We start from the raw sequence: 17323 nt of genomic DNA, 5'->3' as shown, positions 1-17323 counted from the left end.
TTGTTCTTGTCTGTCTTTTTTTTAAAAAAAAAAAAAAAATATGTCTTTGTTATTGCTACTGCAAAGGGGCTGACAGTGAATAGTGTTTGGAACGGGACATGGATTTTCCTTTTGAAGCTTTTCTTGAGATGGCTGGGACGCTGGAGAGGGGTGAAATGCACTGTTTTTTGCCTGTGCATTTCTTATCAGGAATCTGTTGCTGCTCCCTCTCCCTTATCTCTTTCCTTTTATGCCATCTCTCTCTCCGAGGAACTGAGGTTGGCACACGTGCCAACGTGTACATGTGTGTGAGATCTGAGCTATTCATGGGGGGCACTAACTGTAAACATGCCACCCAACAATCAGTATGGACCATTCATCAAGTGGGCATATTGTGTCTGTCGAATTCGGACGGCCCTCTTCCCCCCCCCCCCACAAATGTGACCCACTTGATGAGTTGGCTAACTCGAAATTCGGGTCATCTGCGACGGACTTCACCTGATCAACGGTCGAGGTCTCATGCATGTGGGCCATGGGTCGCCTCTTCAGTCTCTTCAATCTCACCTGCTGAAACCCCGTTCGCATTTTTCTTAAAAATAAGTTTATGCACCTTACTCTATTTTCATTAGATCTCTCCGGGCGTCTTTGCTACATTCAACGCCATTAATTTTCATGTATTTATTAATAAAATGCTACAGAATTTAATTGCGTAAGATCTTAAGAAAAATAAACTTAGAATGCTATTTTCCAGAAGAAGAAAAAAAAAAAAAAACGCAAAATCAAGACGATAATAACACCAGTATATTTACCATCTTCCAGGTCTAAGTTCCTATATGTGTGGTCCAATTTTTAGTGATCCAGACCGTTGATCTGATGGGCTCGCCTATGGATTGGCAATGTTTTAAAAACCTCCCATATTAGTGGATCCTCGATCTGTGTCCCCCATTTTGCCATTGAATGTAGATAACGTCTATGAGCACCCAATGGGGCCCGCATGCTGGTTGGTCCATTGATTAGAATCGTCCATGTTTGGACTCTAGGCAATAATTGCCTCTGTAAAATAACTTACACTGAACAGATGATCCGGGCCATTATTATCTGCAGGTGAAAATGGAACAATGAAATGAAACTTCTCAATGACTCTTATTGACCTCTAGAAATCAAAGAAATCAATGGTTAGATCTGTTTACATTTGGCCTGGCCATGTTGCCAAATGAGATGCCACCGCGTGTTGATGCTCATCTACGGACAACAGGAGGAAAATTGTATTCACATCCTAAGAAATCTTGGATCTTTATTTTTCAGCTATACATGGCCCTATCAAAAGCAAAACAATTCAGAGTCGTACATGGGACTGCGGCTAGAAAAGAGAAACGTGTTTGAATGACATGTGATATCGTATACATGGCATGTGTGATATGCAACATTTATAAGAAGCTTTTTAAAACCCCGTTGATGCCGAATATTTCAAAATTTAGTATATATACCGTAAGTCCGTCACACAATTATACATGCTAATAAGAATATATATATATTTTTCCATGTATTCAAAATCAACAAGAAAATTACAGTACGAGCAATGCCTTTCCAGGCCTATCTAAGTAACACTTAAAGAAGAGTTTCATGCTTTTGCCACACAACCAATAAATTTCTACAACTAATATTAATGATATTAATTTTTAATTTCTTAACTTAAATATTTTATTTTTGTCTAACTACATTGCGTTAATTTTGGTATCCATAGTTTAGCTTATATTCACTATTGTCAAATGCCATTACTATGGTAGACTGAGTGGAGATACCTCGTTTCCACACTTGAGGTCTTGGTATCGGTCCCTAGCGGGGGTGGCTAACATGGAGTGTGTGTACTGACAAGAGTGTGTACTAACAAGCTAACAAAAAAAAAAAAAATGCCATTACTATAGTAGACTGTAGGAGTAATTTAAATATCCATGGTTATTATCATCGGATACCACCGATCATGGAGTTTTTACCTGGCAAATCATACCAGTCACATCCGTAGATTGTACACCTCGATTCTTTTGTTCACATAGGTAACAATAAGTAATTATTTTGACTTCTTTGCTTAATATACTTTTCCTTCACTAATTATACTGTTCATCTTTTTAATCAATGAAATCAACAATTTAACTTTGGTTTTAGATCTTATTCATACATAATTATATTACCAAGAAACTTAAAATACTATTATTGTTGAAATAAAAAGTCATTACCATAGGGTAAAAAAAAATCTATTTTGAAAGACTTACACTTCTCTTATAAATCCTTCTATCTCCGTGACATTGTTGGATAAATAGCCAGGTCAACTTTCACATGTCTTATCCCAATCTTAGTAACCAGGCACCTGGGAACACAAGCATTCCAATCATGCTTCTAAATCTTACAACAATAAGATCATTATGGATAATAGCTTATTTATGGTAGCAGCTGTAATATGGACGGCTCAAATCATCCTACCATCTCAGCATGTGGCTTCCAGTGGCTGGCCAAACAAGCTGGATCCTAGCTGGCAAACTACAAACAAAAGGATAGGCTTGTCACGATTTTTTTTTTTTTTTAAATTTTATTTTTAATGTCTCCAACTGAATAGGAAAGGCCCATCAAATCAACGGCCTGGATTATCGAACAGTGGGCCCACAAGTAGGAAGTCCTGGCCAGCCAAGTTGTCAGAATATCAGCCAATAGAAAAGGGTGACAAAATGGGGGAGAAATAAATTACAGCCGAATTGCTGCAAGTGTGTAGCATTGGGACTGAGGAGATGCCATTTCTGTTAGAGTTTTCGCTGGAAATTTCAAGCAAAAACAAAAGCTTTTTGCAGGAAGGTGCACATGCAGACGCCATTTGATGTATTATTCTATTTTTATTTTTATTTTTTAAAATGGGAACATCTTGATTATCATACCGTCCTCTGTCAGAGTATCCTGTCATCGTATTAATGCATACAGACCGTCCAATTCAAGGACCAACTGTCTTTGAACAAAACCCAGAATCTGTTCTTCAGCCAGATGATCCAAACCGTCAGATTAGTGGACATTCACTTGCTAAATTTCAGCCGTCAGAAATTTCCTTTAAACCGTCCATTTGGTGGTGGCTGAACAGGTGCTTAGGAACCACCCATTCTGTAGTGGGCCCATGTTCAGACGGTTTAGATGGAGGAACACGCATCCTAAGGTGTGTGTAAGCAGTCGCTTACGCTTCACATTTTTCAGACATTCCGTACTCTCGAAGAGTACCGAATGATTTATGTATCGATTAAATCGCACGGGTTTCAGTGAATCTCGCTTATTACGAAAATGCCACCGGGATCACAACCCTTTGTCGCCCGTAAGAGCGACAATCGAGAGAGCACTTTGCTTTCCTTGAAGAGTAAAAGCTATGAAATTACTCATAACCCCTCTTTCATTTCATAATTTAACGAAAACACTCTACTTAAATGACAAAATTACCCTTTTAGCTCAAAAACCGTTTAAAATCTCATTTTCCATTTGAAAGTGAAAGCCAAAAAATGATTTTTCCAAAAAACATAAAAAAAAAATGCATGTATGGGAATATTCTTTTATTTATTTATTTTTATCTCTATGGCCCACATAACAAAAGACCAACGGTTGACAGAGAACGTGGGAAGTTCATGATGAAACAGGTTGTTGGATTAGAATCATCCAATCCTCAGCGTTGATTTTCACTGTGTCCTTGATCGTACCCTACTTACGTTCGATTTCTAAAGATAGTACACCTCCTCATTGAGAAACGATTGTTGGAATCGGGTCCATGGTTTGGAATGTTATACCCGAACATAATGCCCGAATATGAAGATTTGGATATAGATTTAGGGTAGGGCTTTAAATGTTAAAGATTATGGAATAAAATTTATTATATTTAAAACATTTTTAATATAATGCATTGCACGGGAAATACGTGTGCCGTACATGTCCACACGTATACCCTGATACAAATCAGGCATCTAGTGGGTCCCACTACTGATTGGATTATCATCTAAGCTTTAACCCACCTAATTGGTGTTCACTTAGTAATTCCTATTCTTCCATTCTACTCTATCAACGGCTATCATGATTTCAATTAAATCATAGGTTATCAAGTCTTTTTCACTATTGATAAGATGCTAATGAATTTCTTTTATTGGATTGTCCGAACTGGCTAATAAGTGAGGCTTTTTGGCTTAGGTTGATTAATTTTGTGCCATCAATTGAAATGAATGATTTTTAGACAAGAGGAAGGTTTTGGTCTAATTAATGCTTGCCACATGTGTAGCAATGGCATGTTGGCTCTCATGGCTTAATTATAAAGTGATTCCAATCGTGCATTTTTTTCTCTCATTATTTCTTTTTAATTTTGACAAAAAGGAATGTATTTAGTATTCTAAAACATATAACATTTGTTTGCCTCCATATAAATTTTTGTCACTCACACACCCACTCAGTCTCGATATTGAAACTCTTGTGAGTTTACAACTGAGCCATGAATGGAGACCGTTTATCATTTCTGCACGTAGAATATGATGTCATTATATGATTTTAAGAACTTTTGCACAAAGCTGAAAATTGATAGCTCAAATCGAACGATTTTTGTAACTACCATGGAAGTGGAAATGAGCTAATCACTCCTCCAACCTACACTTAGGATGGCCATTGAACAAGAATGCCAGTAGACAATTCATACTCTCTCATTATTCTTCTTAACTATTTTATGGGGAATTACTCGGATGCATACCTCTACAAAGGGAATGCCCTTCTTTTTATAAAAGAAGAAATCAAGAAGATTTATCACATCTGAACTTTCTCCCTTATCTCAATTCTCTCACATTTGAACTTAAATCTAAATTTTAAGAGAAGAAAATTGAAAAAAATGTATATCTAACAATTTTTTAGGGATAATTGTGTAATATCCACCCACTAGGTGTTGCCTACAAGTAGGCTCCATAAGCTCATGTCGAGCATTTTCCATTCAATCATGTTGTGGGAGGGTTATAGTGTAAATTGTCTACCTACCTTATCTTATAACAACCAAAACCAAAACCAAAAGGTTGTGATAAAAAAAAATAATAATAAAAATTAGAGATGTGGGACTAGTCAGAAAATCATTTTTTTCTCACATGTGTTTGAGTAGTAAGTGACCATGTAATTAGTACTGAAGAAATTAAGCTTTGTTATGATTGTTGTAATATGCATAGTCGCATCGGAATAAATTAACTCTTGGTTTAGATTTTTCAAGTAACATATGATGTATTTAACTTTTTGAATTTATTTAGAAAAATCTCTTTTTTAAATATTAATTTAATATTTTTTAAGTAATATTATACTACATATACTTTTTAAAATAATTGTGTTTACAAAATCTTATCAAAACTCATATTGCTAGTAGATAAGTCTTCAAGTCTTATTTAATATTTCTAGAAACTTTGTGTAGTTTTTAGAGAATATTCCACATACAGATGTGTAATTCAAAATTAATAAAAATGCTTTCATAGCGTAACTAAGTCAATCCAATCTCATGACTTTTGTGCTCATAGACCAAAGTAGCGATACACAATCTCATCATCTTATAGAGAAGAAGAGAGTAGGTTAAAACACAGATATTTACTCATATGATTTGTTCACATTATGTAATGATTAGATTGAATAAATAGTAATTTGTAGGCAATAAAACTGTACGCCTTGCTATAATTCAAGCCGTAAAGTATATAATACTAGGCATATATCAGATTTATAATAATAGGTCAACACATGTGAGGTATGACTCATCTCATCCCCTTACGACAAGGCTTTTTAATAAGGCTTAACATTACATGCACTAATTGTATAGAAGATAAATGAAGTAGTTATATTATTTCAATTTTTATTAGTCTCATATTTAGTTATTTTTAAGATTGAAGGTACATACAATGTCTTATCACTCATTTCTTCATCTTGTATTCTTTATAATAAAGGGTGATTAACGCCTCAATGTATGAACATCATCATAATTGTTCATCTCTTCTACATTTAAGACTGGTCTACCTATGAGAGTGGTGACCGGTCTGCCAATAAAGATAGATGTATCTTAAGATACCAAAGCTAATTATTAGGATGATCTACATACCTAGTTAAAAGGAACAATCATTTGTTAATAAAGGATAAAATGTACATTTTTAAAATCGATGTATATAATTATATCACTCAAGACCTTTTCAATTCCATTTATCAGACATGAATCTGAAATAACTCTCTAATGATAAGTTTCATTATTGGATCCTTCGACAGTTCTTTGCTAGCAATGTGGTTAAGAATATTTTTATATTTCACTTAATTATGAACATAATGATATTTGGTCTAAATATGCTTAATTTCTAGTATTGTTTCAAATCATTCATTAAGTTAATAATAGATGTTTTGTTAGTCTTCAATGACATGGGTTCAGGAATATTCGGCATATCACCTAAACTTTGTAAGAATCTCTAGACCAATGCACACTCTTATACTATAGGATAACATGCAATATACTCAGATTCCTTATATGAAAGAGTTATGGATGTTTGTTTCTCACTCAATCATGAGATAACATCTCATTTGAATAAGAATATATACCTAAAGTTAACTTTCCTTCACCATGGTTTTATATATATATATATATATATATATATATAAAGTTTGAGATTTATGCCTTCATAATATAACATTGACTTTTTTTATCCCCTTGAAATAAGAGAATTTTCGTTTGATATCTTGCCTATGAGACTGTCCCGACTACTTTGGTAAAAGGCTAATTACGCTAACTACATAACTAATATTTAGTCTACCTACTGCACTCGCATAGGGTATTGAGGGCATAGCCAATTCTTAATATTAGTTTATTTTCTAGTTTGATAATTTTTCTTCATACGAATTTTAACAAGTTTTGAGTTTTTCATCTTGAACGATTCTAAGATTTCTTACGTATATGTATTGTAAGATAAGTATAAAAACTTACTATAACACTCTCTGATAATCTTTACCCTAAGAATAAAGTTGGCTTCATCAAAATCTTCATCTTAAAGTACGATTATATAGACGCTGGATTGGATTTAATCCGTAGCCATAAAAGCAATAGGTACGGATTAAATCCGTAGCAAAACTGTCCGTAGCTCTAATGTATATACAGCTACGGATTATATCTGTAGCTAAAAGTAGTGCAAGAACTGTAGCAATAGGCTGAAATGAGTAACAGCTACAGTTTTTAGATAAAGGGCTATAGTTAATAGCCGTAGCTACTGCCTATTTTTTAAAATTAAATAATTAAATATAATATAATAATGGCATATCAAACCATTATAGTACATGCCCTGATAGATCAACTCATATAAGCTAATATAGATAAATACTTCATGGCTAAATCATTCATTCATTCAATCAAACACAATTTTTCATTCATTCAATCAAAAATACAATCATTCATTTTAATACATTTACAAAAGTACAATGCCAACAGAATAGTTATATGTCTATTTAAAGTTTTCATTGACAGTAAGATCCAATGCCTTCTCGTAGCCAAACAGCTTCTCAACAATCGCAAGTGAGAACTCTATGGATATGCCTCTATTGGTTATCAATTTTCCATCAACTAACACCCTATTCTCATCTTCGCTTTGATCTGAAAGTTTACTGCACATGGCTGAAAATCAATTTCATCATACAAACAATGTAGTCATATGAAAAAGCTATATGCCTTGAAACTGAAGAACTAATTTATAGAGAAAGACGACAACGAGATGACATAAAAAAGAAAGACAATACTTGGGATACACTGATCTTCTCATTTCTAAACAAGTAAAATCTGCAACAGGCAAAGATAAAATAAACATTCAGCTATTCAAAATACCAACTAATATAGGTATAGCAATACCAACTAAATTTGCAAAAACAGAATAGATCAACTATTTCAGCTAAACTCAGCCAATGACTTGGGTAGAGTCATTCACATGGTCAAGGTGTCCATTAGTAAAAGTTAGGGTGCTTCAAAACTCCCACCTCTAGTGGGGAGAGTAATGTCTTCAACCAGGACACTACACATGTTACCCCAAACATTTTCCAATTATCTAACTTAAACATTAAATCATGAAGTCAAGCTGAGCTTACAGGCTTTTGAATTATGCTTGACAGTAATGTAATTCCAATAGATTTGAGTCAGCTTAACTGAGACTTATACCATTGTGACCGCATTGTCGCCGCGGTTCCGACGGCACGTATTACGAGCCAAGGCGATACCCTGGTCAAGAGATGTGGACCTGCATTCAGTTCAAGGAAAACACCGCGCGTGCAAAACTCAAGAGAATCTCTACAACATGTCAAATCAATCCCATCAATCACCTCTCATGTCAAGTACAAAACCCCATCCCCAAGCAACCCCAAAGTCAACTCTTTCTCACCCTCTCTCTTACACACCCATGCTAGTCAAGTACACCATCACCTCACATCCATCAACCATCACTCCTCTTACAACAACCCTCTCTCTCTCATTTCTCTAACACATTTTTCAAGCACCAAAATGAGCTCACGTCCAAGCTTCCCATGGAGAGAAAAGTGATTTTGGTGGCCCACCTTCCCATCCTAAAAACTTTCATCCTAACCATTCATTTCTCATCTTCCACCATAAAAAAGGAATACAAAGAGACCGGCGTTTCAACGGACCAAGAAGATTGACGGTGGGTGCTTATTAGGATAGATCCTTCCATATTTTGATGATGGGCCAAGTGAGGCCTACCGATTGATGGTATTGATCTCACTTGGGACCCTAGATGTGGTCGATGGCCCACCTTGATTTTATTATCATTCCATGATGGGGGCATGATAGATGCGTGCAGGTGGCGTTAGGTTGCAGCAGCGTTGAGCTTGGAGCATGTAGCTGACTTCTGCAGCTTTGATTTTCGATATATGTATTTTCATTTCAGCATTGTATTCAAATATTTATATTAGTGGATATGTGATGATGATGTTGCCTTTATGATTTAGGTAAACTTGTGGTTATGCTCCATACAAAAAAAATCATACTGAAAATTCTCTTTGTAGGATCCCAGGATCGGAATCTGGCGCATGCGGGTTGGGAGGCGAGAATGGGGTACTACGGAGGCTGTCAGCACCGGATTCGGTGATCGAGAATTTTGTGAGCCCAGTTTTCGAGTTTAGGGCGTGACAGAAGTTGGTATCAGAGAATAACTTGGGAATACCTAAAGATAACATCACGTATCTGCTAATAGCTACCCTGCACTCCATGATTGTTAAGAACTTAGAATGATTAGATCCCCGAGTTCGAATAACTTAGAGATTTTCTGATAAAGCTCCGTACCATTGAAATTGTGAGGCTACATAGTTTCGATCGTTTCTGTTCCAGGATCCGATGTTCAATATGATCATCATGGTGCTGACGAGGCGTCTTGGGAGTAAGAGGCTGATATTCGTAGGCGTTGGTGTTTGATGATTATATATATAGCGATAGGATTTCCCTCCCTCATGAACTCTGTATAGGTTGTGTCGTGCTTCAAATTTTGAGGACAAAATTTTTATTAGGTGGGGAGAGCTGTAAGGCCCGTATCCTAGCCCGTACTGTTTCGTCGACTTCCATAATCCTTCCCATCGAAGTCTGGCAATCCGTGATCTATAATCGATGTTTGCGCACGACCCTAAGTCGTATCCCATAGATTTAAGTCGGCTTAATCCAAGACTTGTACCATTGCGAACGCACCGTCGCCGCGGTTCCGACGCCGCATATTATGCGCCGAGGCGATACCCCGGTCAGGAGATGTGGACCCGTGTTCAGTTCGAAGAAAACGCCTTGCGTGTGAAACTCAAAAAATCTCTACAACATGTCAAATCAATCCCATCAATCACCTCTCATGTCAAGTACAAAACCCCATCCCCAAGCAACCCCAAAGTCAACTCTTTCTCACCCTCTCTCTTACACACCTATGCTAGTCAAGTACACCATCACCTTACATTCATCAATCATCACTCCTCTTACAACAACCCTCTCTCTCTCATTTCTCTAACACATTTTTCAAGCACCAAAATGAGCTCATGTCCACGCGTCCCATGGAGAGAAAAGTGATTTTGTGTGGCCCACCTTCCCATCCCAAAACCTACATCCTAACCATTCATTTCTCATCTTCCACCATCAAAGAGGAACACAAGGGGACCGGCATTCCAACGACCGAGAAGATCGAAGGTCCGTGTGACCTATCAACGGTTGGTTGTCGGATAAACGCGTTGCGTGGGCTCCACGTGGGACCCACCTTCTATTTGGATGTGGATTGAGTGGACTACCACACCTATATAGCGTGTTGCGGCGTCGATGACTCTATTGGTCCCACCGCTGGCGATGACGTCGGCATGTGCGGTGGCCCACCATAAGGCAGCGTTGTTGCAGCGTTGAGCTTGGAGCATATAACTATCTTCTAGAGTTTTGAATTTTGACATATGTATTTCCCTTTCAGCATTGTATTTAAATATTTATATTAGTGGATATGTGATAATGATGTTGCCTTTGTGATTTGGGTAAACTTGTGATTATGCTTCTTACGAGATAAATGTACGTTAAAAATCCTCCTTGTAGGATCCAGTGGTAAAGGTGTCTATTAGTAAAAGTTAGGGCACTTTAAAACTCCCACCTCTAGTGGGGAGAGTAATGCCTTCAACCAGGATACTACACATGTTACCTCAAACATTTTTCAATTATCTAACTTAAATATTAAATCATGAAGTCAAATTGAGTTTACAGGCTTTTGAATTATGCTTGATAGTAATGTAATTCCAATTCCACCTTGCATGTGGGTTCCACATGTTCTTGTATATTTCAGAGGATGCACCAATGAGATGAATGGACACCCCAAACAACAGGCCATTCCAAAGCTAAGGTGGGCCACACCATTTGAGTTTTTTATGTTTTGAGCATGATTTTACACGGTTCGGTCTACTTGACTTTTGGATCAGCCTATTTTTGAGAGCCAAGGAGAACATGAAGGGGCACACATGATGCATTGATGGATGTCATGCACACATCACAATGGGGCTCCACACATTACATAGTAGGTTAAGTTTAACCTACAGTGCTTTGTAGTGGATCGGCCTCATGACAAAATCATATAGACTGGTTTGTACTTAAAAAATCCATGTGAGAATGTGAGTTGTTCAATTGATCAAGGCACATAAATCAAAACTTAATAGTAGATACTTCCATTATTATAACAAAGTATTCTCAATATGAAATAATTTTGTATATGCAAGTGAAAGATCAGGAACATACGCAATAAGTTCTCTGGTCGTCACTCTTGTAAGGTCCAGCCCTTCATGTGTCTTGGGATCATTTTCTACATAATTTTGGACATAGATGAAGAACTTACGAGCACGACGCTTTTCAAATAAGCCCATCAATGGAGATTTGAGGGCCTCCATGTCTGTTGTTGGAACCTTGTGAACCTGTTGCAACGATCAACAAGTGTAGGCGTAAGAATTGCTGAAAGCCGAAGCAATGGTAGAATAGATCATCAACACATTGAAGTTTAATGAACAGAAATGGGGTTACCTTTCCTTTATTAAAGACATAGCCCCCGTCCACAACTTTGAAGCTTAGATACTTTGTAACATTCGTATGAATAAGAACCCAAACTAGAGTACCATTCGCCATCATGAACTGCACCAGCAAATATTACTCAAACAATCTTCATCATACAGAAAATCAATATTTAAGTACTTTTCAACCCAAGGTGACCAACTGGAATTCTTTATGCTTGACCCAACCTGAATTCCAACCCAAGGTGCCTAACCAGAATCCTCTATGTTTTACACAACCAAATCGAACACAACCCTACCCAACCTAAATACATGTGATCATTCCCAACCCTACCTAGCTCGACCCAAATTTGCTCAACTTGAACCCAACCAAAATTCAAATCAGGTTGGCATTTTCAAGCTCAAGGAACTTGACAACCTAACCCAAACTCAGGTTGGGTCTTTGTGGTTGGGTCAAGAAAGAGCCTTCGTAGAATTGTAACAGTTGGATTTAATTTAAACAATGGCTGCTTAGAAAACACGTGAAACATTACATATGTTCAATGATTAGAGTTGTTAAAGTTGATTTAGTAATTAAATTCAAACCTTAGTAACTATACTATGCATTCTGAATCCAGGGTGCCTAACACAACATGAGGATTTCAAATCCAGGATGCCTAACATAATAGGAGGATTTCAAATCCAGGGTGCACATCTACAGAAATCCATTTGTAAGTTTCTGACCATTGAGTTCTACGTATTCATTATTTTCTAATGCAGTGCCTCAATTGATTTCTCATCATGCAATAAGAATTGGAAACAACATTAACTGTTAACTGTGTGATGGAATTGATGACGAAGCACTATCATCTGAAAAAGGAGGGCAAAGAAAAATGTTGTAATAAGCTTAGAGCTTACCTGGAGTAACATGGAGGCCTTTGCACAGAGAATGCCTTTAAGCAGTGGGAGAGCATTTGCATTAGTGACATGGGTGCCCATATTCTTGGTTGAATTAATTGCAATTATTACGTCTTTGACTCCATCTGAATCCAACACTGACTAGCCATCATCATGGAATCCATTGATGGCATCATTGAAACCCCTGTCAAAGTTAAAAAAGAAAAAAGAAACTTAAGGTGTGCACACATAATAGAAAAATAGAAATATATTGATAACAAGAAAAAACTCAAGGTGTGCACACATAATAGAAAATGGAGTATGATTTTCTCCATCACATTTTTCATGTGTGGCATGATGAACTTCTTTAATAGCGTAGGATGTGTTGTTGTCTTCTATTCTACTTGAAAATCTCTGTTTTCTCGTGGAAAATTGTTAATGCAACAGTCCCTTTGACCACTATTTAAATATATGGGACTGTTTAGCACCACAGCCATACATTTGGCCATTGAGTTACAAATCCACTCTTTACCAAGATGGACTGAGAACATTAAAATCATGGCTTATATGACACATCCATAGAATTGTATGTTCTCTCCTTATTGATCTGCAACTCCATTGAGTGCATGAAGTGCAGAATTGATAGAGAGGACTTCAATGTGAGTCCATTAGCATTCAAAGAAAGATAATGCCTTTTAAGGTTGTTCCACTTTGCCAAGATGGACCGAAGATATTTAAAAACATAGAATGCATCAACAATCAGTTTGATTGCAAAGAAAAATCTATGGTAAGATAAATCATCTTCAGATCTTGAAATGTGTTACCGCAATCGACATGAAAGACACTCACACTGGACATGACAATAAATGCCATAGGTGGAACTTTCATATCATAAGTTGCTTTGAAAAAAGTACGATAGTAGGAAAACTTTAGAATCTTCTCATGATGCTGAAATGCTTACCTCCATAGTCCTTCTCAGCATCAACATAGGAATTTGGAAGCACAAATAGGACACCAAGAAGACGTGTAGAGAGAGGGATAAAATCAGGGAAATATGTTTTTTAAGGTACAATCAGCAAAAATTTATTAGACAACAATTTCATCATAAATTTAAAACCACTTGATACCAAAATATCTCTCATTAGAAACATTATAGATCTTCATCTTTGCTTCTTCCTCACTGATAAATCATACATGTATGGGAATCACTACAAGAAAATGGAGTATGGCCGCCGGTAAAAATAGGTGCCTAGAATCAAAGAGAAGAAAAAGTTAATGGGAGAGGACAGATAATTGGCCTGACCTCTAAAACATCATGTCATATGAAAGTACATAGATCAACTTTACTTACAACCAAACAGAGGGTGGGCCATGCCGACTATGTCAAGTGACCTGAAAATTAGTCAAGTGACTTGAAAATTAGTAAAGTGACCTGAAGATTAACGTTGTATGTAAAATAAAATGGAAGAAAATGACACAACTCACCTTGATGCCCTTTTCCCTCCTCCTTTACCCGGGCTTGGGACCGGCAATGCAAGAAGTTGCATTGGCGGAGTTAAAAAAGGGCTTAAGCTCCATTTGGTTTGAGAAAAAATTATATTCATAAAGATTGATGTGATGACCGAATGAAGCCTAAGACTTATATACAAATTTCCTAAAAGGTATGATAGGAACTCGTACATTACAAATATGATGACCAAGTGACCACATGTAAAAAGAAAAGAAACACGAGAGATTAAATTAAAGACATCCAAATGCAAAATTCAAATCACAAATCATAATCTTATAAAACTAAGATTAAATTAAAGAGATTAGATGAGTTTAGATGTGCCCCCTATAATTAAACTAAGATAAAGTAAACTATTTAGATGTGTCTAACTCAATCCAAATGTCTGAAACCACGGATCCCTACTACCCACACTTACAAAAGATGTTCATAATTCGAAATCCTTAATAAAAACTCCTCCCATGTAGTCATCATCCATTTTTGTCTACAACCTATAAAAAAAAAAACAAAAATAAATCAATTACTATTCATGATCTCATACAATAAGTTCTATTGCTTTAAATAATTTTTTTTTCAAAGGAAGAAATGAGATCCATAGCAAATGACTAGTAGTATGCTTTTTTTCCAAGAAGATTTTTTTTTGTTTTTTTTTTGTTTTTTTTGTTTTTTTTGTTTTTCAAATGAAATAAGTCCTACTTGCTCATGAATGTCACAAAGAAATCAGTCTTGTATAGCAAAATTGCTACATGCTTTACATTTTCAAGTCATGACGAGCATTAGTCGAACATATTTCAGCTCATGACAAAGCCTAACACAACTAGCTATGATAAAGGCTTAGATGATGATGACGACTTAAAAAAATATAATAATAATAAAAAAAATAAAATCAACAAGCAGTACATTCATCATTACATGGACGTAAGTAACAATTTCTAACACAACAAGGAATACCCATTTCCATAGCTAGTTGGAACAAAAAAAAAAAAGCCTGGCCTTTGCCATTTTTATGTGGGGACTGGATGTTAACATCTAGATGATGGGATCAAGGGATAATATGCCCATCACTCCAATGGTTTAATCATTTTCAAACGGGTTCATCCAAACATGACATCAATATTCTATAGAAAAATCAAGCTACTTCCTATTATACATGCTAGGTCCATAGGTTTTTTTTTTTTTTTTTTAATCTTGAGCATGATATAGAATTTTCATACACTCAGTACTACATGCAGAAAATGTCCATGCTTCAGTATGCTTTGTGATGGACAACAACCCATACACCAAAAACACCCACAACAATTAATAGGAAACTTCACATTCATCTGTAAAAATATGAATCCACACAAGGCAAACAGAACAAAAAGGAAAAAGAAAATGTGAACTTGTGAAGATGTCAAGACATGATACAAACCTGCAGTCAAACAAGGAAAACCTACATGAAGCACTCCAATAGCGAAGAAAAGGAAATGTATTCATAGACTAAGAACCAATTAGTTCCAATGTCCACTACCATCCCCCCGTCCATCCCAAAGAGTTGAACTAGTTCACAAGCAATGGATGGAAGATTCTTTTTTTTCCCTCATAACAATCAGTTTGAATTCACAATATCTTGTAGCCACTATGGCTCAGTGATCCATACCATTGGTCTGATGGTTGCCATTGTAAATGGGAGATATCTCAAAGTTTTCCCTGACTGAACAATACTCTCTTTTTGAATAGATGAATGGTCCATATTCAAAATCAATGGGAAAACAAAGATTGGATGGTGAGCATCCTATATGGGAGATTTTGGGTCACGGTCTATCACCCACTTGTTCCAACTCAAGGCTCGAGCTTACTGAGCATATCCTCAACTTAGGAAGCATATAATTCTGTCAGTTTAATTGATCTTTTTAAAAAAAAAAAAAATTCAAAATATAGGTGACAATATATATCTTATTCAAGTGCTTCATAAGGATATGAAACTTCCATTCATCAGTGCTGCAACCACAACATGACAATAACAGTAAAATAGACCCAGAATTAATGAACAAATACAAACCCAATAGCTGGCTGAACACATACAACTTGAAGAGTTCACCACTCCAAATTTCCATTAGATACCCCAAGAATAACACTAACTGTTACCAGAACAACCCCAATTGTACATGCAATCAATCCTGCTTTCTCCCTATAGTCTACCACAACAAAGAGTAGGATGAAAGCACCAACATGCCACGGAACAACAACAAAAAAAGAATCCTGTTAGAAACAAGAATCGCCCAATGCCGACACCACAACAAGGAAGCTGAGGCTCCCTCACCGGAATACCCACCACAACTGCCCCGTAAGTTTGACACCCCATTGGGATTGCATGATAGGTTTGTGGATTATGATAAAAGAATGGGGGTGGAGGTGTTGAAAGCCCAGGTGGAGGAAAAACAGACGTTGATTGGATGGATGCAGAATGAGGATAGATTCGTAAAAAGGTGCCATAAAGAGGCTGATGGACTGGGATCTTCGTTGGATCTTCTTGTGCCATTTTTGGATTTTAATTTGGGAGAATCTCAGAGAGGCAGAGAGACCCAGATCCAAGCTATTGACCCTGGTCCCGGGTTTCCCTTGGCAGCGAAGAAAAGGAGAGTTTAATTGATCTTAAAATCCATTCATTTAGTTGAACCATTTTCTTCACATGCAGTAAAACTCCCATGGCCATGGACAGAGTGATCGTCAGAGCGATTCTTAGTTGAAACATTTCTTCAAACATGTAGGAGGCCATGGACAACGGCGGATATGGCTGCCACTGCCATGGTTGCTGCCCAATTTTTGGCCATTAAAAGAGGAAATGAGAGAGAAAGAGAGAGTACCTTTGTAACGTCTCGAAAAAATCCGTACAAAGACCCGAGTACCACCTCAGGCAGAAATCACCTAGGACCAAATCCTTTAGAAATTAGGCTAGTGTTAGCAAGTGCTAAACTAGAGTACTTGCAAAATTAACACTAATCACTTTAATATGATCTGTAAGACCCAAACCATGCAGTATCATTGACGCTACATTACCCTGAAATCTAGAATCCTTCTCAAAACCTAGTTGCTCTCGGGAGCATCTTGAAACTTTGTATCAGACCTGGACGGCACGTCGAGTGTCCGATGACCGTGAAACTATATAGTTATGACCGCATTACTGGACTTGACAACCCCCTCAAGTCTTAATTGTGTCTAGAAATGCACAACATGAGCCTAGAGCAAAGTGTGTGAGAAACATGGATATCCTTAGAAGTAAAATCTGAATTTAAGTAATTTGAGTCGTGTCGCTTGCACGCCAAATATAAGGATTCAGACTATCAGAATCTGACCTAAATACACCCTTGGATCAGGGGAAATGTCTCATACATGGCCATGTACTTGTGGCCCTGATCGAGTGAC

General features: G+C 36.8%; 1 protein-coding gene and 1 long non-coding RNA gene across 2 annotated transcripts; both read right to left on the bottom strand.

The window, feature by feature from the left end:
* Positions 1-11172: 11172 nt before the first annotated feature.
* Positions 11173-12581, bottom strand: LOC131233684 (guanosine nucleotide diphosphate dissociation inhibitor At5g09550-like). The gene is made up of 3 exons (XM_058230474.1): positions 12433-12581; positions 11549-11656; positions 11173-11442 (listed from the first exon to the last, which is right to left on the bottom strand). Exons 1-3 carry the CDS (start codon positions 12511-12513, stop codon positions 11206-11208), a joined length of 426 nt encoding a protein of 141 aa, XP_058086457.1. The 5' UTR covers positions 12514-12581; the 3' UTR covers positions 11173-11205.
* A 973-nt stretch (positions 12582-13554) lies between these two features.
* On the bottom strand, positions 13555-14027 carry LOC131233465 (uncharacterized). Its single transcript, XR_009165253.1, has 2 exons — positions 13897-14027; positions 13555-13803 (listed from the first exon to the last, which is right to left on the bottom strand). It is a non-coding gene; the product is annotated as an uncharacterized LOC131233465 (long non-coding RNA).
* Between the last annotated feature and the right edge of the window lie 3296 nt (positions 14028-17323).

The sequence above is a fragment of the Magnolia sinica genome, chromosome 18 (assembly GCF_029962835.1).
Source record: "Magnolia sinica isolate HGM2019 chromosome 18, MsV1, whole genome shotgun sequence".
NCBI classification, from domain to species: domain Eukaryota; kingdom Viridiplantae; phylum Streptophyta; class Magnoliopsida; order Magnoliales; family Magnoliaceae; genus Magnolia; species Magnolia sinica.
The sequence above is the reverse complement of the archived record's forward strand: the minus strand, read 5'-3'. Positions and strand labels throughout refer to the sequence as shown.

Bases quoted from the DNA above. Each gene is read 5' to 3' on its own strand.
- LOC131233684 (XM_058230474.1), bottom strand. From the start codon at position 12,513: ATGGGCACCCATGTCACTAATGCAAATGCTCTCCCACTGCTTAAAGGC. The intron at 11,657-12,432 runs GTAAGCTCTAAG...TTGCTGGTGCAG, and splicing joins AGGCCTCCATGTTACTCCAG to TTCATGATGGCGAATGGTAC. The intron at 11,443-11,548 runs GTAACCCCATTT...TCGTTGCAACAG, and splicing joins ATGTCTTTAATAAAGGAAAG to GTTCACAAGGTTCCAACAAC.